The sequence below is a fragment of the Crocodylus porosus genome, unplaced genomic scaffold (assembly GCF_001723895.1).
Source record: "Crocodylus porosus isolate Cpor-Errol unplaced genomic scaffold, CroPor_comp1, whole genome shotgun sequence".
Taxonomy (NCBI): Eukaryota; Metazoa; Chordata; order Crocodylia; family Crocodylidae; genus Crocodylus; species Crocodylus porosus.
The window spans coordinates 37,642,786-37,658,476 of record NW_017728914.1 but is presented as its reverse complement, the minus strand read 5'-3'; the positions used below and the strand labels follow the sequence as shown (position 1 = coordinate 37,658,476).

Below are 15,691 nucleotides of genomic sequence, written 5' to 3'. Positions count from 1 at the left end.
GCCTCCGGCGGAGGCTGCTGCTGGCCGGGGCCGGGCCGGGGCCCGCGCTGTCGGGCCCCTCCGCGTCTTGCAGCCGCTGGTACCGGGGCTGGAGCGCGGGGCCGGGGTCCGGGGGGCTGGGGGCGCCGCTCCGGCCCGGGGCCAGCATGCAGCTGTTGTCGTAGATGGGCGCAGCGGGGCCGCTGCTGCCCTCGGGCGGCTCCCGGCAGCTCCGGTGCCAGCTCGGGGGCGCCTGGTCCAGGCCGCACACGTTCTCGTACAGGTGCTCGGAGGGCTGCGGCCCCCAGGCCCCCGGCTCCGGCTCCGGCTGGACGGCAGCAGGCGGGGGCTGCGGCCCCCGGGCAATGGAGGCATAGATGATGGGGAAGGTGCGGTCCGCCCTGTCTGGAGCCCCTGGCTCCCGCGAGCAGGGCTGGGGGGGAGGGTGCTCGGGCTGGAGCCAGGTGGGCGGCGTGGCCCCTCCGTCCTCTAGGGTCCAGGACACTGGTGGTGCTCCCTCGGGGCCGCTGGCGAGGTGCTGCCAAGGCTCCTGGCTCCTCTGGCGGGCGATGGCAGCGGATATGAGACTACAGATCTCGGCAGCGTGGCCCGTGCTGAGAGTGAAGACGCCCTCACCGGAGTCGCAGCGGCGGCCAGCCTCAAAGGACAGCACGGCCTGTGGGCACACGGGGGTAAGGGGTGGGGAAGGCCAGGGCCCCAGGACTGGCCCAGCGCTGCCTGGGGCGCAGGACCTCCGTCCCCTGATGCGGCGGGGTGCCAGGCTTGCGGGGCCCTGCCGGTACCTGGTCCTGGCCGAACTTGCGCAGGAAGGGGTAGGGCCAGGCGAACAGCGGCTGCCGTGTCTGCAGCTCCTTCAACACCAGGCGCTCGGGCAGCACGGCCAGCAGGTAGCGCCCACTCAGGCCGCAGCGGGTGGAGGCCTCTGTCCGGAGCAGCAGCACTGGGAACTCGTTTGCTGTCGGAGGAACGGAGCCCGCATTGACATGGCAGCCCCCCCCAGCTGTAAGGCACGTCCACCGCCTCACCAGGGCAGGGCCCCCTGCACCTACGCGCATGCCAGGACGAGTAGATCGTGTTCTCCTCCATGTGGAGGCCAGAGCTGGGCGAGGCCCTGTTGCTGCCTGGAGCCATCTCCTTTGTGCCCTGAAAAGCAGAGATGAGCCACGTCCCCTGCTGGGGCCAGCCCCTGGGGAGCACGGGACGGGGACATGGAGCTCGGGCAGGTCCAGGGACCTGACAGTGGGACCTCCAGGGGCTGGGGCAGAAGCAGAGGGGCTGTAGCACCACCTGAGCCTCCCACATGGCTCCATGGTGCTGGATGCAGCTGCCCACGCCCCCCAGCCAGGGCCCGCTGTACCTGGAAGGCCAGTTGGCAGAGCTGCGCCACCCACTCGTCGGGCTGCTCGGCTGCCAGCACGTGGCTCTTGTCTAGGGTGCGGAGGCAGAAGGCGGCTGTGCCACGGGGGCAGCCCTCAGTGCCAGCAGGCCCCACGGACACGCAGTCGGCCAGCCGGAGCACCCGGCGTTCGCCCCGCCGCAGCGATGCCTTCTCAGGCCCTGAACTGTCCCGCACCGTGAACTGCTCCATGCGGGCCACACCTGACGGGCCAGCCGCAAACAGCTGCACCCGCACCTTCTTCCAGGACCTCTGGGGGTGGGTAGATGGGCAGGGCTCAGCACCCTCGGGCCAGGGATGGAGCTGGTAGGATGCTGCTTGGAGCCACCGCCAGGCAGGGAAAGGCACCCTGCCCCTGCAGCACCCGCTCAAGCTGGAACCTGTGCCTGCCCTGAGGCCACAGGCTCAGCCCTCGGGCGTCTCATGCCCTTCCTCTGGGCCCAGCAGCTCCTAGAACAAAGCCCAGGCACCCAGGCTGGGGGGCTGCGGCCAGCCTCGTGCTGCCCCTGGGGGCCCGGCAGGTGGGGCAGCCTGGCTGTTCCAGTGTAGGCCCTATGCAAATCAGGCCTTTTGGGGCCGTTTGCACTCACAGCAGACAGCAGCCCTGCACCTGACACATGGGCCAGGCCCCACCAGCACCACCCACCCCTTCCTCCCAGGGGAAGCTCTGCAGCAGCCAGCGGGTCACGAGGTGAGGGCACAGGGGCAGCTGCAGCCTCCCCTCGCAGCCCCCACGTGGTGGCTGAGGAGAGGGGGCAGCCAGGCCCAGAAGCACCCCCAGCCCAGCTGCACCAATTGCCCCATGTGGGGGCTGCACCTTCCCGCTCCGCTCAGCCTGTGCTGGGATATGGAGGCTGCCCAGATGGGCACTGTGCTCCCGGCCTGTCACTGGGCCAACAGGGCTGCACCCGGCCCAGGCCGGACCCCTTGCCAACCTGAGGGACAGGGCTGCAGCTTGCAGGAAGCATCTCCCTGGTGCCTGGCAAGGTCACCCAGGCTGGGCTGGGCAGGCTGCTGGGGGACCTGGCACCTCCAGGACAGGGGGCAATCGAGGCTCTGCCTTGAAAGCCCCCAGCTGCAGCTGCGAGGGTCAGAGCCTGACTGTGGCTGCAGGGTATCAGCACTTGTGGGGTAGTTGGCTGCAAACCCAAGCCCTGTGAGGGAACTGGGCTCGTCTCCGTCCCCATCCCCATCCCACTTGGGCTGCTGGCAACCACTGGTCCCTGCGCACCCTGGGACAATGTCGGAGCAGGGGGGCTCAGCCCCAGGGAGGACAAGGGGCTTCCACACCTTCCCCCCCTCACACACACACCATGTTGTGCTCTGTAAAAGCTTTTATTGCCCTTTGCGCCTGCTGCAGGCAGCACCCAGAGCAGCATCAGGAGCACTAGGACTGCTGGTCACAGCTGCACAGTGCCGTGGGGCTGAGACCACATGCCCCTCCCCCTGGCCAGCAAGGCCTGGGGCCCAGCCCTGATCCTGTACCCAGCCCGTTACCTTTCCAAATTTGAAGTGCTGGACATAAAGGATCCCATCCTTCACAGGCCCCTCCATGGCCTGAGCTGCCTGGGTTGTGTAGCCGTTGGCCACAGGAGCTGAGGCTGCTGCTGCTGCAGGAGCGCAGTGACAGACTTCCCCCTCTGCCTCCACTTCCCCTTTCTGGTGTGTGGGGCGTGGAGCTGGCTCTGCCCCCGCCAGAGCAGAGCAGTGGGGCAGAACGGGCAGGCGGGGCTGCAAGTCTGCCCAAGGCAGGCTCTCTCAGCCCCAATTCAGGGCAATGGGGTGGGGCTGACGGCTAGGACTGCCCCTTCCTGCCCAGCCCAGCAGCCCCAGGAAGATGCTGAGCATCCCCTACACTGGGGAAGTCCTGGCAGGGCCACAGGCATCCTAGCAGACAGAGCCCTGGGTGGTGCTGTGCACCAGACCCGGAGGCTCCCACTTGCTCAATCTCAGCGTGTCAACAGTAGGGCTGATGTAAGAGGCCACTGCCACATGTCACAGCACTTCCTCCCAGCGCCAGAACCGCAGCCCCCCTCTGGAGCAGCAGCGAATGGGTGGCATGCACCAGGGGCCTGGAGCAGGACACAGTGCGGCTGCCTGATATGCAGGGACCAGCCGCCCCACAGCCTGGGGCTAACGTGGCCTTCCTGTTGCGACTGGCACGTGCCCAGGGAGCAGCCACCTTCCCCTCACCCCACCCCTTCACAACATCTGGGCAGGGGCTGGTGCCTGGCAGGCAGCCCTAGAAGTCCATGGAGCTGTGGGCCAGGTAATCTTTGCGGCCGATGTTGCTGACTTGCTTGGTTTGCATGGCTTCCAGCTTGGGGCAGTCTGTGATGCGATGGCCCAGCCCCCCGCAGAAGGCACAGCCCCTCTCCCCTGCAACAGGAGGAAGGATCAGAGTGAGCTTGGGCAGGGGCAGGGGCAGGGGCAGGGGCACTGCCCGGGATGGGGGAGCCCCCACAGCTCTTGGAGACTATCAGTCCCAGAAGTGCAGCCACTGCCAGAGCGCATGGCTCAGGCTACCTGCAGCTGCTCTCGCCCTCCCCTACCTCAGAGCCCCCTTCCCTGGACAGGACCCAGCCCTTTCTAGGGCCAGAACAGCAGCAGAAGTGCTGCCGCCCCCAGCCTCTCACCTCCAATGTCCAGCATGGTCTCATCCCCGCAGTGCAGCACCTGGAGCACAGGTGGTACCTTCTGCTTGGCCTCCAGCAGCAGTGCCTTCAGGTCCATGAGCACTGACTCGTCTGGGGGCAGAGGGGCAGCTCAGCACAGGCTCCAGGCACAGATGCCAGAAGGAGCCTGTAGCGCAGGCCACACTGAGCACAAGGCTATAGGGCAGAGCTGGGCCTCAGAGGGGAAAGATGGCAGAATGCCCCCCTATAGTGCAACGTCATGGTGTGGGGCACAGGGCCGTTCGACCACAGAAGAGGAGCACCCTCGATACCCTCCCCACCCTGACCCCAGGCCAACACCACCTGAGCCACTGGGCTCCTCATGGCTCTACCAGTACCCACCTGGTGCTACCTCATCACTAGCTTGGCAATGCCCACAGGGCAAACGGAGGACACCTTGCCCAGCTCAGTGTGCCCCAGCCCAGCAGACCGCCCCCCACACGCTCACCGCAGGCTTTGTTGATGAAGGTGGTGGCAATGCCCGTGTTCCCTGAGCGGCCTGTACGCCCGATGCGGTGCACTGTGGGAAGACAAGTGTGGTCAGGGCCAGGGGACCAAAGCAGGAGCCTGAACATGGACCCCCACCCAGCTCCTGCCACCTGGGAGTCAAGCCTAGCACCAAGTGTCCCATCACAGTGCCCACAGCAAGCTGCCCACCCCCTGCAGGGCCCACAGGAAGGCCCAGAATGCCTGCCCACCATAGTTCTCGATCTCCTCTGGCATGTCGTAGTTGATGACGTGCTGGATAGCTGGGAAATCCAGGCCTTTGGAGGCCACGTCCGTGGCCACCAGGACATCCTTCTTTCCGTCCCGGAAGGCCTCAATGGCTTTCGTCCGCTCTTCTTGGTCTGTGGGGCCAGCGCCAGCAGTTAGTAGGGACCATACCCTGCTAGCACAACACCCCCACCCCCTGCACTGATGCTGGCTGGGGGACCTGGTGCAACCCATAGCTCAGACACAGGAGTTGAGCCCAACTGTCTGCACAGGGCTTGCCCTTGTGGTGAGCCCAGCACGTGCCCTGCAAGGGCATGTGGGCAGCTCCCACTGCACAGGGAAGCACTCTGCAGACTGCACGTGGCCCCCACGGGTGCACATGGCAGACATCCCCCCACTGCTTATGCTGACCTTTCCCTCCGTGTATGGCTACAGCCTCCACACCCTTGAGCAGCAGGTACTCATGGATCGCGTCGACATCCGCCTTCTTCTCCGCAAAGATCAGCACCTGCCGCAGGAGCTGGTGTCAGGGGCTGCAGGCCCAGCCTACCTAGCTGGCCAGGTAACAGTGCTGCCCTCCTTCCCCAACCCCCACTGGGTCCTGGAGAGACAGTTCACAGGTGCAGGCTCGTGGGCCCTCCTGCCCCAGCCCAGGGGCCGACAGCAGTGACAGTATCAGAAGCCTCTCTCATGTCAGCCCAAGCAGCTCCCATCTGGGCTGGGCCCCATCACCCACAGGCTTCCCAAGCCCCAAACAGCTGCAGCATGGAACTCACGGGCGGTGGGGTTTTCTGCAGGCACTCGAGCAGATACACCATCTTGGCCTCCTCCTTCACATACTCTACCTCCTGTGCATGAGCATGTGGCAAAAGTCAGAGCAGAGCACATGCGACCCAGCTGCTGTGCCCTGAGCCCTCAGCAGGGAAAGGCTGGGGACACTCAGACCCCAGGAGCCTGCTTGTGTGTCTCCCCTCCCCATGTAGACACTGGGGGTCCTCCAGGCCCTCACCTGCACGACATCCAGGCTGGCTGCTCCTGCTCGCCCCACGTTGATGGTGATGGGCTTCACCAGGGCACTCTTGGCAAAGTTCTGGATCTTCTTGGGCATGGTGGCGCTGAAGAGGAGGGTCTGCCGCTGGCCCTGCGAGAGCCAGGCAGGTGAACGTGACCCAATGTTACTCCGCAAGCCCCATACGCCTACTTTGGCAGCAGCCATGCCCAGTAGCTGTGCCCCGTGGGCCAGAAGCCAGGTGTGGCAAGTGGGAAGCCTGGCAACCATGGAAGCCACATGGAATCACAGGCCCAGCACAGGGCAGAGCCCTAGGGCTGAGACGCCTGAGCTGCTAGCCAGTGGTAGCCAGCAGGAGTCTGCCCAGGCAACAAGAAATCCAGCCATAGCACCACCATCCCCTCAGACAGCCAGGTGGCGGCCTGAAACTGGGCAGTACCCACTGCCCAGCATGGGAGGGCATTCTGCTGGCAGCAGGCCCCAGGGGCAGGAGCCCATGCTCACTGGCTTCCCCACTAGTACCTTGAAGTAGGAGAAGATGGTGCGGATATCTCCCTCAAAGCCCATGTCGATCATGCGGTCAGCCTCATCCAGCGCCAGGTAGCGGCAGATGTCCAGGCTCACCATCTTCTTCTGCAGCAGATCCATGAGGCGCCCGGGCGTGGCCACCATCATGTGAACGCCACTGCAGGCAGAAAACAAGCCCAGGGCACAAAGTAGCTGTGCTGCGTGGCCTCCCGTGTGCCCATCCTGCGAGCTCAGGCTCAGAGCCCTCCCCCAGGCTTGAAGCAACCCCCCAGGCAGGCCTGAGATAGCTGGCTGCTGCGTGCAAGCTTGTCCCTTGGTGCCAGGCTGGGGAGCAGAGCAAGAGCTCTGGCAGTGCTGCCTTGACTGGCTGGCAAATGAGACTTACTGCTTGATGGTCTCCATTTGTTCCTTGACAGACATGCCCCCAATGCAGAGGGCGCAGCGCAGCGGGGGCAGCCCGTCCTCCTGCAGCAGGCGGCAGTAGTACTCCAGGATGCCATGGGTCTGCCGGGCCAGCTCCCGCTGCAGAGAACAGTCTGTCACCCCAAAGACACGGCTCCCAGCTGGCTGGCACTAACACCTGCCTCCCCAGCCCCACCCCAAGCTGCCCCATCCTGACAGTTCTCGTGCGCTGGTGCCCACATCCCTTCATCATGACCCCCCACTGGGGGCATGTGTGCTCACCGAGGGGCAGATGATGAGCCCGTAGGGCCCCTCCCTCTTGGAGAATGGCAACCTCTTCTCCTGCTCCAAGCAGAACATAATAACTGGGAGGGTGAACACCAGGGTCTTCCCGGAGCCAGTGAATGCAATGCCAATCATGTCCCTGCCGGAGAGGCTGCCGGAGACGCAAGGGCAGGGTCAGCCTAGGGCTGAGGGTACCCTGCCAGCCACCTAGCCAGGGTGCTGCCAGCAGTCAGCCACCCCACCCACAACACTAGGCAGGGAACGAAGCAGCACTGCAGCTGGGCCAAGCACTCACATGGTGGGGATGCCCTGGATCTGGATGGGTGTCGGCTGCTGGATCCCCTTCTTCTTCAGGCCCCGCAGGATGGCTGTGCACATGATGGCAGGGAGGGATCAGCACCATGGCACTGCGGCCCCTCCACCGGACCCCGCGCCACCTTGGGCTAGCAACACGCATCCACCCAGGCCCCCAGCCAGCAGACAGAGGACTGGGGGCATGAAGCCACGCTCTCATGACCTGCAACCTGGCTAAGGGAGCTCTGCATTGGTCTGCACTCCTCCGCACACTTGTGCCCCCCGTCCAGCAACACCCCCTCCCCCCACATCACCTGCAGGGAACTTCATCTCCTTGAAGCTCTTGATGGGTGGTGGGATGCCCTCGCCCTCCACCAGGATGTGAAACTTCCTGCGCACACGCTCGTGCCGTGCCTCCGACATGCCCAAGATGTGGCGCGGCGCCCGCCAACTGACCAGGACACAGAGGGGGTCAGCCCGGAGCAGACCCGCTCAGTGTTCCCCCTTGTCCCTAAGGGCACCAGGCTCAGTGTGGCCCTAAGCCAAAACAGCCCCCACAACCCACAAGGAACCTTCCCCTCGTGTAAGCCAGTGATGGGGGAGCCCACGGCCAAGTCTAGGTCCTGCACTGTGCCCTCGACTCCCTGCTCTCCCCTTCTCGTCTCTTGGCTGGTTGCAGCTCTCGCCTGCCCTGCAACACGGTGTCAGGGCGCAGTGGGGAAGGGGCAGCCTTTTACTTTCCCCTCCTGCACGGGACACAGCTCCTTACTGGGACGAGGCAGAAACACCTCCCCTTGCCCACGCCCACACCCTGCTCGGTCCTGCCTGGCCTCAGAGTCTGAGCAGGCATCACCCGGCGGGCCTGCGGCAGAGGTGGGAGAGCAAGGAGGCTGCCAGAGCCCAGCCCAGTGCTCTGCGCACAAGCCCATGGGGCAGCCCCTTCCCTTCCGCTGCAGCCGGGGTCCCAGGAACGCACCTGGTTTTAATGGGGTCATCGTACGTGATGCCCTTTGCCATCTCCTTCACAGACATCAGCGCTGCGAGGAAGTCAAGAAGCAATTCAGCTGAAAGGGGCCTGCGGCAGGCGGCTCACGGGGCGCCGCTTTGGCTCCAAGGCAGCCACGACATGGAGGCCAACACAGCCGGCGCTGCTGTGCAGGGGTGGACGCCCAGACTCTGGGGCCGTGTAGGCCCCGGGCTGGGAGGCGCTCACTAGGGAGCAGCCGGGACCTGGCTCCGGGGGAAGGGAGCAGCAGGCGAGCAGCTCCCGGGACTCTCTCTCTGCCGGCCCCGAGCACAGCGCAGCGCGGGGTGAGGGGAGCAGACCCACCTCGGCCCTCGGCCACGCTCTCCAGGATCTTCTCCTCCTCCTTCAGCTGCTTCTCCTTGGCAGACTCCTTGCGGGCTGCGGGAGAGGGAGCGGGGTCCGGTTAGGGGCCGCAGCCCACGGGCGCCCCCAGCCCACGCCCCCCACCCGGCCCGGCTGCCCACCTTCAGCCTTCTCCTTGAGGTGCTGGTGCTGGTCCAGCAGGCTGACGTGGGACTGGGGGCCCAGCGGGATGTCGTCCTCGTCGCCCCGGGGCTCGCTGCCGCTGTCCCGCGGTTCCTCCTCCGTTGCCCCCTTGCGCCCCGTTACCATCTGCTGCCGCCGCTGCTTGACGGGCACGTAGGGCTCGTAGTCGTCCTCATCCTCCCCGGACGGGCCCGACACCTCCGCCGGCTCCTCGCGCGACCGCTGCGGACAGAGTCGCGGTCGCGGTCACGGTCCCTCCCCGCAGGACAGGACCCGCGCGCGGAACAGGCCTCAGGGAGAGCGGGACGGGACCGCGGCGCGTACCTTCCTCTCGCTTCCAGCCTCCATAGCGGTCTCGGCACAAGGCGGAAGACGCGTAGCCAATGAGCGGGCGGGGGCGGGCCCCATGTCCTAGCAACGCCGGGCGGCGCGGACGGGATGCGCCGAGGGACAAACGCGGCGGAAGCCGGGGCGCCCCCCACCCCCGCTGTAAACGCGGCCGGGCAGCCCCGCACAGCCCCCGCGCCGGGCGGGCACGGCGCACACAGCACACACACCCGCCCGCTCGGTGTCAAAGGCTCTTTATCTTTCAGCAGAAAGATTCACAGTATCAAAAGTAACGAACGGTTTAAGAAAACAGCAGAAGCCGGGCCGCCCCCGCGGCTTGGGCAGGGCCCGACCGGGCTGAGCGCAGCGCGCCCTGCGGTAACCCCGGGGCCGCCTGGCGCGCCCCAGCCCAGGGCCCTGCCCGCCGAGCGGCGCTAGCGGCCACGGGAGCCGGGCAGGAGCGACGCCCCGGCCCCTCAGCAGGGGCACTGCCTCCCGGTGCTGGGGGACGGGCCAGCCACGGCACGGGGGTGCCCCGACTGCCGCGGGCCCCTGCTCCCTCCAGGAGGGGATGCACCACGGTCCCAGGCCGCCTCCGCACCCAGAGCAGGGGCACGGATGCAGGCCCGCCCGGCCGCCTGGGGCAAGCGGGCGCTGCGCCAGGGGGTCCCACTGCCCCCGGTCAGGGGCTCCAGCAGCAGGGGGGCAACCCCAGGGCCAGCCTCTGCTGCAAGGGGCTGCCCCTTTCCTGGCAGGGGGGCCTGCGGGGCACTGATGGTTGGGGCAGGGGCACAGGGAGCCGTGAACAAACAACCAAAAAAGTTGTTTTTTGTTTTTTTTAAATAAAATAAAAAATTAAAAAGTTCTTTATTGGATCCAGCATGGTCCTTCCCCGCGGGGTGCGGGGCAGCGCCAGGCCAGTGAGCTCCCAGCAGGGCACCGCAGAGCGCCAGGAGGAGGCAGTACCCTTATGGGCTGGGTCAGGTCAGGGCAGGGCAGGGCGGGGCCGGGGGCAGCTGCCTATGGCCAAGGATGGGGACCCGGGGCTGCGCCAGGCTGGGGGGTGCAGTCCTGGCATTCCCAGGTTGGGGGCTCCACATTCGTGTGACAGGGAAGCCCAGGAGGTGGGGGGCACAGTGAGGCGAGTGTCTGTGGGCGGCGGGGGCGGCCGGGGCCCCCGCACCTCACTGAGCGGCACTCGAAGTGGTTTTCTTCAGGGTGAAGTTGGTCCAGTTCACAGCCACCTTCTGCCGGGTTTGCTTTGCCGAGTCCAGACAGAACCTGAGGGTGGGGGCAGCATGAGGAAGGGGTGTCCGGGGGGTCGCCCCCACCCCCAACCACTAGAGCCCAGGTGCAGGCCTGATCCCCCAGCCAGGCCTCCCCCCTGCCTCCAGCACCCTGTGCCCCGAGCCACCTCACCTCTTGAAATACTCCACTTCTCGGTCTGTCTCGTCCATCTCCACCCCATCCACATCCTTGGGCAGAAACACATCATCTGCAGGAGCAAAGCAGCACTAGGTCAGGGGCAGGACCCAGACAGCTGCCCCCCCCGGGCAGGGTCAGCCCTGGCAGCATGGGGGAGCAGGGGCACTGCTGCTATGCACAGGCTGACCCAGGGCACAGCTTGGGGAGCAGAGCCTGAGCCCCTGCCAGACCAGGGGGCTGGCCCTGTGGGCTGCGGCTGGGCATAGGCATGGGCCAGGCAGGCAGGGAGGGCCCTGCACACTCACCGATGGATGGGTTGGCCTTGTCCGCCTTGTTCCTGCTCTTCCGGCTCTTGCCCTTGGGCTGGGGGGAGCTGGCCAGGGCAGGGGGCTGGGCGGTCTGCCGCTCCCCGGAGGCCGCAGGGGGCAGCTGCATGGGCTCCGGCTGCTCGGCCCTGCCCTCACCCCTCCGGCCTTTCCGCTCACTGGTCCGCTCCTCGGGCCGGGGGCCGCCCCAGCCCCAGCCCTGCCCCTTGCCGACTTCGCCTGGCTCCACGCTGCCGCCCCACAGGAGCTCAGAGACAGTGCTGGGCTTCGAAGGGTGCTTGGCTCCCAGCACCTGCCCCTTCGTGCCAGGGCTGTCCAGCTGGGCTGGGCCCCCCAGTACTGCCGTACCATCCCCCTTCCTCCCTGGGCCGCTCTGCCGCTTGCTTTTCCTCTGCTTGCCTCCAGCAGGTGCTGGCTCCAGTGGCTCTGGCCCCTTGGGCTCTGGGCCAGACCCGCCGCTCTCCTGGCCAGAGTCCATCGCCTTGGGGGACTGGACCCAGATCATGCGGGACAGGCTGGGCACAGCACTCAGGCGCCGCACCACACCGTTCTCAGTGGCCTCGCCCGGGTGCTCACCCCACCGGGGGCCCGGGTCATGACCCGGCACAGGGCCCAGGCTGAGCGGCGCCAGGTCGAGGCCGATGTCAGGTGGGTCAGCAGAGCCGTTGAGGTGGGCAAGCAGGCCCTTCTGCTCCAGCACGGCCGCCTTCTTGGGGAAGTCGTCCACGTCCAGGTTGAGGTCATAGACACTGAAGCTGGCGCGGATGGAGTCCTTGATCTCCTGCAGCCGGCTGCTCAGGAAGCTGTTCACCCGCTCGAGCTCCAGCTCCGGCCACTCCAGCAGCTCATCCTCCGGCCCAGCCAGGGGCCTGCGCTCCACCCGCTTCTGTGCCTCCGCCTCCAGCTGCGCCTTCTCCTTCTCCTGCAGCACAGGGCAGGCAATGCCGGGGTCAGGGCCAGAGGCACAGAGGGTGGCTATGCCCAGGGGACACGGACTGGCCTCAGGCCACAGCAAGGCAAGCGCAGGGCTCAGCACCAGGTGAGCCACTCAGGGGCCTCCCTCTCCCTGGCGCTCATGGCCTCTGCACAGCTGCCTGCCAGCTCATGCTTGGCACTACAGTCACTGCACTGGACTGGAGCCAACATTGTGGGCTGCATGAGACCTGTGCCCTGGCAGCCGGCCACAGCCACGTGCACGTGCCCAGGCCAGGCCCAGCGCAGGTCCTGTCCGCAGAGCCAGGCGAGGTGGAGCACGCCATGAGGCACGGGCAGAGCCAGAGATGGGACCTCCCCAGCCAGCCTCACCTTCTTCTTCTGCTTGTGCCGGGCCCGCTTGGCGGCCTTAGCACTGTTCAGGGGCTTGGGCTCCGTGCTGTTGATGTAGTCCAGGAGCTCGTCCACATCACGGTGGTCCACGGCTGGCTCCCCTGCACCACTGCCCGGGCCCAGCTTCTGTGGCAGCTCCTCCTTGCGCTTGGTGAGGCGGGAGCGCAGCTTCTCCCGGATCTCTGCATAGTTCCGGCTCGTTGGGGCTGCTGGGGGCTGCAGGGGGAACCCAGAGTGGTGAGCCCCAGGCAGGGGTGGGGACGCACACTGCACAGCTGGACACAGAGCCCAGCCCAAGCCCCTCCACAAGCATAGCAAGTTTGCCAGGTCAGCGGGGCCGTCACAGACCTCTGCTCCACTGGGGCTGCTCAGAGCTCAGCTGAGGAGACGTTGGGGGCTGGGACACCCCTGATCCAGAGAGCAGAGATGGGGCACCGGGTTGGAGGTGCAGCAGCAGGGCAGTGTTGGGGAGCGGACAGGCCTTTTCAGGCAGGGCGTGGGGGTGGAGGAGCACGCGGAAGCCAGGCCAGCAGGCAGGCGAGCAGCAGGGCAGAGTTTGCCCAGCTCATGACCCTCCAGGCACCCCCAAGGCCGGGCAGGGCCGGGCTGGGTGCAGCCACACTCACCGCATTGTGGCCGAAGAACTCGCAGTAGCAGCAGTCGCAGAACTTCCCATCCTTCTGGGTGGTGGAAGATGAGGTGCAGGAGCTGCGCTCGGAGCTGCTGTCCTCGTCCTCGCCCAGGCCCTCATCTGCCTCACACGACTGGGGCGGGTGGCACCCGGCACCATTTGTGAACTTGTGCCCTTTGCACGAGGAGTCCCTGAGGGAGCAGGTGAGTGAGGGAGACCCTGGGAGCAGCAATAGGGGTCATGCTCCCTCCCCACATAACCAAGTGCTCATGAGCTGCTCCCATGTCCAGGACTTGCTCACCTGTTGGCGCTGGGCAGTGGGTGGGGGGTGGCCGGCGGGATCAGGGCACCGCTGCAGTGCCCGTTGCAGGGGTGGGAGCAGCCAGAGAGCGGTGGTGGCATCTTCAGAAGGGGCATGTTGGCGGGGGGCAGGTGCGGGCTCTTGTAGGACCCCTGGCCGTGCATGACGGGACCTGCAGAGGCTGGCTCAGCCACTGGCTTGGGGGCAGGCACGGGGAAGGGTGGCGCTGGTGGGGCAGTGCCCAGGGGGACGTGTGGCAGGGGGCCGAAGGGGCCTGGGTGGGCAGGCGGCTGCTTGGCAGGCGGCAGAGCAGGGGGCTGGGTGGGGAGGCCGGTGGGGCTGTTGGGCGGAGCGGTGAGGTCCGAGTGCCGGTGGTGCTCTGGGGCATGGAAGGCTTCGCCTGCGGGTGAACGGGGAGAATCAGCCCACAGCACGAGGCATCTGTGCATATACATGCTCCCTGGGCCACACACCCCCACCCCACCCCACTCCACTCCCATTCTGCCTCCACAGCCAGTCGTGTCCCCCCACCCCCAGCTAGCTCTGCACTCTAGGCTGCAGTGGTATGGATGAGGTGGCGGGCCAGGGGCTCTCGGACTGGAGACGGAGCAGCCCAGCGCTGTGGAGGGCACAGGTGGGTCCTGCACAGCCTGCTGGCCCGGCTACAGCCACTCTGCCCCCTGCCAAGGCAGGCCTTTGCCCTGGGGGGTGAAGCATCCCTGGGAAGCACATGCACCCACCTGGTGGGGTGGGTCTCCGGCACATGCTTTTGAACTGTTTGGGCAGCACCTTGCAGAAGTCGAGTGAGGTAGGCAGAGGCGTGCCCGGGGCAGTGCTGCCGGGGGCTGGGGAGACCGCATGGCTGTAGGGACAGGCCTTGAGCCCCGGTGCCACTGTGGGGGCCTGGCTAACGCACTCTGCAGACAGGGCCAGGCCCGTGTGCTTCTCACCTGGAACAGAGTCAGCGCTAGACATGGCTCCAGCCAGGGCCAGGCCGCGGTCTCCAGCTGCTGCTCTCTGCGCTCCCCATGAAGCACAGGGCGCTGGGAGGGGCAGCGCCGAGCAAGCAGACGGCCGGACACCCTGTCCCCAGCAGCCAGGACTCACCTAGCACGGTGGGGGGCCCCGCGGGGCTGCCCTGCGCAGCTCCATTGGCATGTGGGGAGTTCCAGAGGCCTGAGAGCTTGTGGGCGGACAAGAAAGAGCTGGGGTCCCAGTCCCCCGAGTTCCCGTGGCACGAGGAGGACGAGGACGAGGACGAGGACGAGGAGTGGGAGCCGCCACCGCAGGACTGTGCCTTGCAGGACGTGCGCGACAAGGAGACCTGCGGCAACATGCATCGTGAGAGGGCTGCGCAGGCTCCCCGGACAGGGATGCCCGCAGGCACCGTGCCCTAGCGCAACCCTGAGCCAAGGCTGCTGCTGCCCCAGCCCCATCTCTCAGCTGGGACCCTCGCTCCAAAGCCACCCGCAGACCTCGGGGAATGCCCGCCCGACAGCAGTGCCTGCCCAACACCTACCGCCAGTGCCTGCTCCTGCACCGCCCGCCGCTCCTCTTCCTCCACGCTCTTGCGGCAGCTCTGGCAGATCCACAGAGGCATCTCCCCCAGCAGGTTCTGCACCAGGGCTGGCACGAAATCTGGGGGCAGCCGCTCGCCCGGGGACACCAGCCCATTGTGGGATGGGCCGCCCCAGTCCTTGCGCTCCCGGTGGCAGAGCAGGCAGCACGTCTGCACTGACTGGCTGGCGGTGGGCAGCACCTGTGCAGGGACACGTGGCATCACTCGCCGTGCGGGGCAGGCCCAGCCATGCACAGGGCTGAACCCTTGGGACCCGGGGGCCTGAACGGCCCTGCCCACCCCTTCCCGAAAGCCAGCTCGTGGCTGCCTGCTGACAACACCCACCTCCTGCCGCGTGCAGAGCTGCCAGCAGGTGCCCGAGCACAAGGCGTGACCCCAGGGGTGCCTACAATGCCGGGAGAGGGGGTGCGGAGGGAATCCCAGGTGTGGGCAGGCAGCCTAGACCCCTTGCCAGCCCCAGCCCCAACCCCTGCCCCGTGCATCCCGCTGACAACAGCCTGGGCCGCGGCCTTTGTTCAGCAGATGGAGAGGCACGGCGACGGGAAGCAGAGCAGGGCGCAGCCCCACGCTGGGCGTCCCCCTGCATGGCCTGGCGCAGCTGGGGACAGCCTGCTGGCCATGGAGCGGGAGCCAGGCAGCTGCTGGGGGGTCCCATTGTCTGCCCAGAGCGGCGGTGGCCGCGGAGCAGATGGCGGCTCCCCGCCTCAAGGTGAAGCGGAGGTCAGAGGCTACAGGGAGGGAGCAGGTGGCAAAGCCTGGCCCTGGGGGCTGCGGCGGGGAAGGGGCCCTCCCCAGCGTGCCAGCATCGCGCCCAGCGCAGGCGGCACCAGGAGGCTGCAGAGCAGCGAGCACGGGAGGCTGCCAGGGCCCCCGCGCCGCACGGAGCAGGCAGCCCGGCCCCACCGGCTGCCTCCGGGGGCCGTCGCGGCAGCAGCTGCAGGCCTGTCCCGGCGCACAGTG

General features: G+C 67.1%; 4 protein-coding genes across 4 annotated transcripts in view; 1 reads left to right on the top strand and 3 right to left on the bottom strand.

Moving 5' to 3' along the window:
• Nucleotides 1-2,965, bottom strand: part of LOC109309884 (zyxin-like) — a 12,437-nt gene extending 9,472 nt beyond the window's left edge. The window contains exons 1-5 of the mRNA XM_019534759.1: nucleotides 2,739-2,965; nucleotides 1,358-1,646; nucleotides 1,050-1,143; nucleotides 783-955; nucleotides 3-655 (exon numbers count right to left, since the gene is read on the bottom strand). Of these exons, the coding sequence (XP_019390304.1) occupies nucleotides 3-655; nucleotides 783-955; nucleotides 1,050-1,143; nucleotides 1,358-1,646; nucleotides 2,739-2,950 (1,421 nt within the window). The 5' untranslated portion in view covers nucleotides 2,951-2,965. The remainder of the gene's footprint in view (nucleotides 1-2; nucleotides 656-782; nucleotides 956-1,049; nucleotides 1,144-1,357; nucleotides 1,647-2,738) is intronic.
• DDX41 (DEAD-box helicase 41) lies at nucleotides 2,718-9,170 on the bottom strand. Its single transcript, XM_019535342.1, has 16 exons — nucleotides 9,141-9,170; nucleotides 8,795-9,038; nucleotides 8,634-8,708; nucleotides 8,280-8,340; nucleotides 7,618-7,754; nucleotides 7,305-7,377; nucleotides 7,007-7,160; nucleotides 6,708-6,844; nucleotides 6,317-6,479; nucleotides 5,795-5,926; nucleotides 5,562-5,633; nucleotides 5,197-5,293; nucleotides 4,770-4,919; nucleotides 4,520-4,591; nucleotides 4,033-4,143; nucleotides 2,718-3,775 (listed from the first exon to the last, which is right to left on the bottom strand). Exons 1-16 carry the CDS (start codon nucleotides 9,162-9,164, stop codon nucleotides 3,639-3,641), a joined length of 1,839 nt encoding a protein of 612 aa, XP_019390887.1. The 5' UTR covers nucleotides 9,165-9,170; the 3' UTR covers nucleotides 2,718-3,638.
• An 823-nt stretch (nucleotides 9,171-9,993) lies between these two features.
• FAM193B (family with sequence similarity 193 member B) lies at nucleotides 9,994-15,016 on the bottom strand. Its single transcript, XM_019535341.1, has 9 exons — nucleotides 14,672-15,016; nucleotides 14,260-14,476; nucleotides 13,893-14,102; nucleotides 13,153-13,552; nucleotides 12,847-13,042; nucleotides 12,200-12,436; nucleotides 10,874-11,816; nucleotides 10,563-10,638; nucleotides 9,994-10,424 (listed from the first exon to the last, which is right to left on the bottom strand). Exons 1-9 carry the CDS (start codon nucleotides 14,930-14,932, stop codon nucleotides 10,328-10,330), a joined length of 2,637 nt encoding a protein of 878 aa, XP_019390886.1. The 5' UTR covers nucleotides 14,933-15,016; the 3' UTR covers nucleotides 9,994-10,327.
• Nucleotides 15,017-15,349: 333 nt separating this feature from the next.
• LOC109309883 (lateral signaling target protein 2 homolog) overlaps nucleotides 15,350-15,691 on the top strand; it is a 5,654-nt gene continuing 5,312 nt past the window's right edge. Inside the window, exon 1 of the mRNA XM_019534758.1 lies at nucleotides 15,350-15,440. Within this exon, the coding sequence (XP_019390303.1) occupies nucleotides 15,350-15,440 (91 nt within the window). The remainder of the gene's footprint in view (nucleotides 15,441-15,691) is intronic.

Coding starts and splice junctions, on each gene's coding strand:
- DDX41 (XM_019535342.1), bottom strand. CDS start 9,164: ATGGAGGCTGGAAGCGAGAGGAAG. Junction 7,378..7,617: donor GGAGATGAAGTTCCCTGCAG/GTGATGTGGGGG, acceptor TCATGTGCACAG/CCATCCTGCGGGGCCTGAAG. Junction 5,634..5,794: donor CCAGCCTGGATGTCGTGCAG/GTGAGGGCCTGG, acceptor GCTCATGCACAG/GAGGTAGAGTATGTGAAGGA.
- FAM193B (XM_019535341.1), bottom strand. CDS start 14,932: ATGCCACGTGTCCCTGCACAGGTGCTGCCCACCGCCAGCCAGTCAGTG. Junction 13,043..13,152: donor CCACTGCCCAGCGCCAACAG/GTGAGCAAGTCC, acceptor CTGCTCCCTCAG/GGACTCCTCGTGCAAAGGGC. Junction 10,425..10,562: donor GAAGTGGAGTATTTCAAGAG/GTGAGGTGGCTC, acceptor CCCCACCCTCAG/GTTCTGTCTGGACTCGGCAA.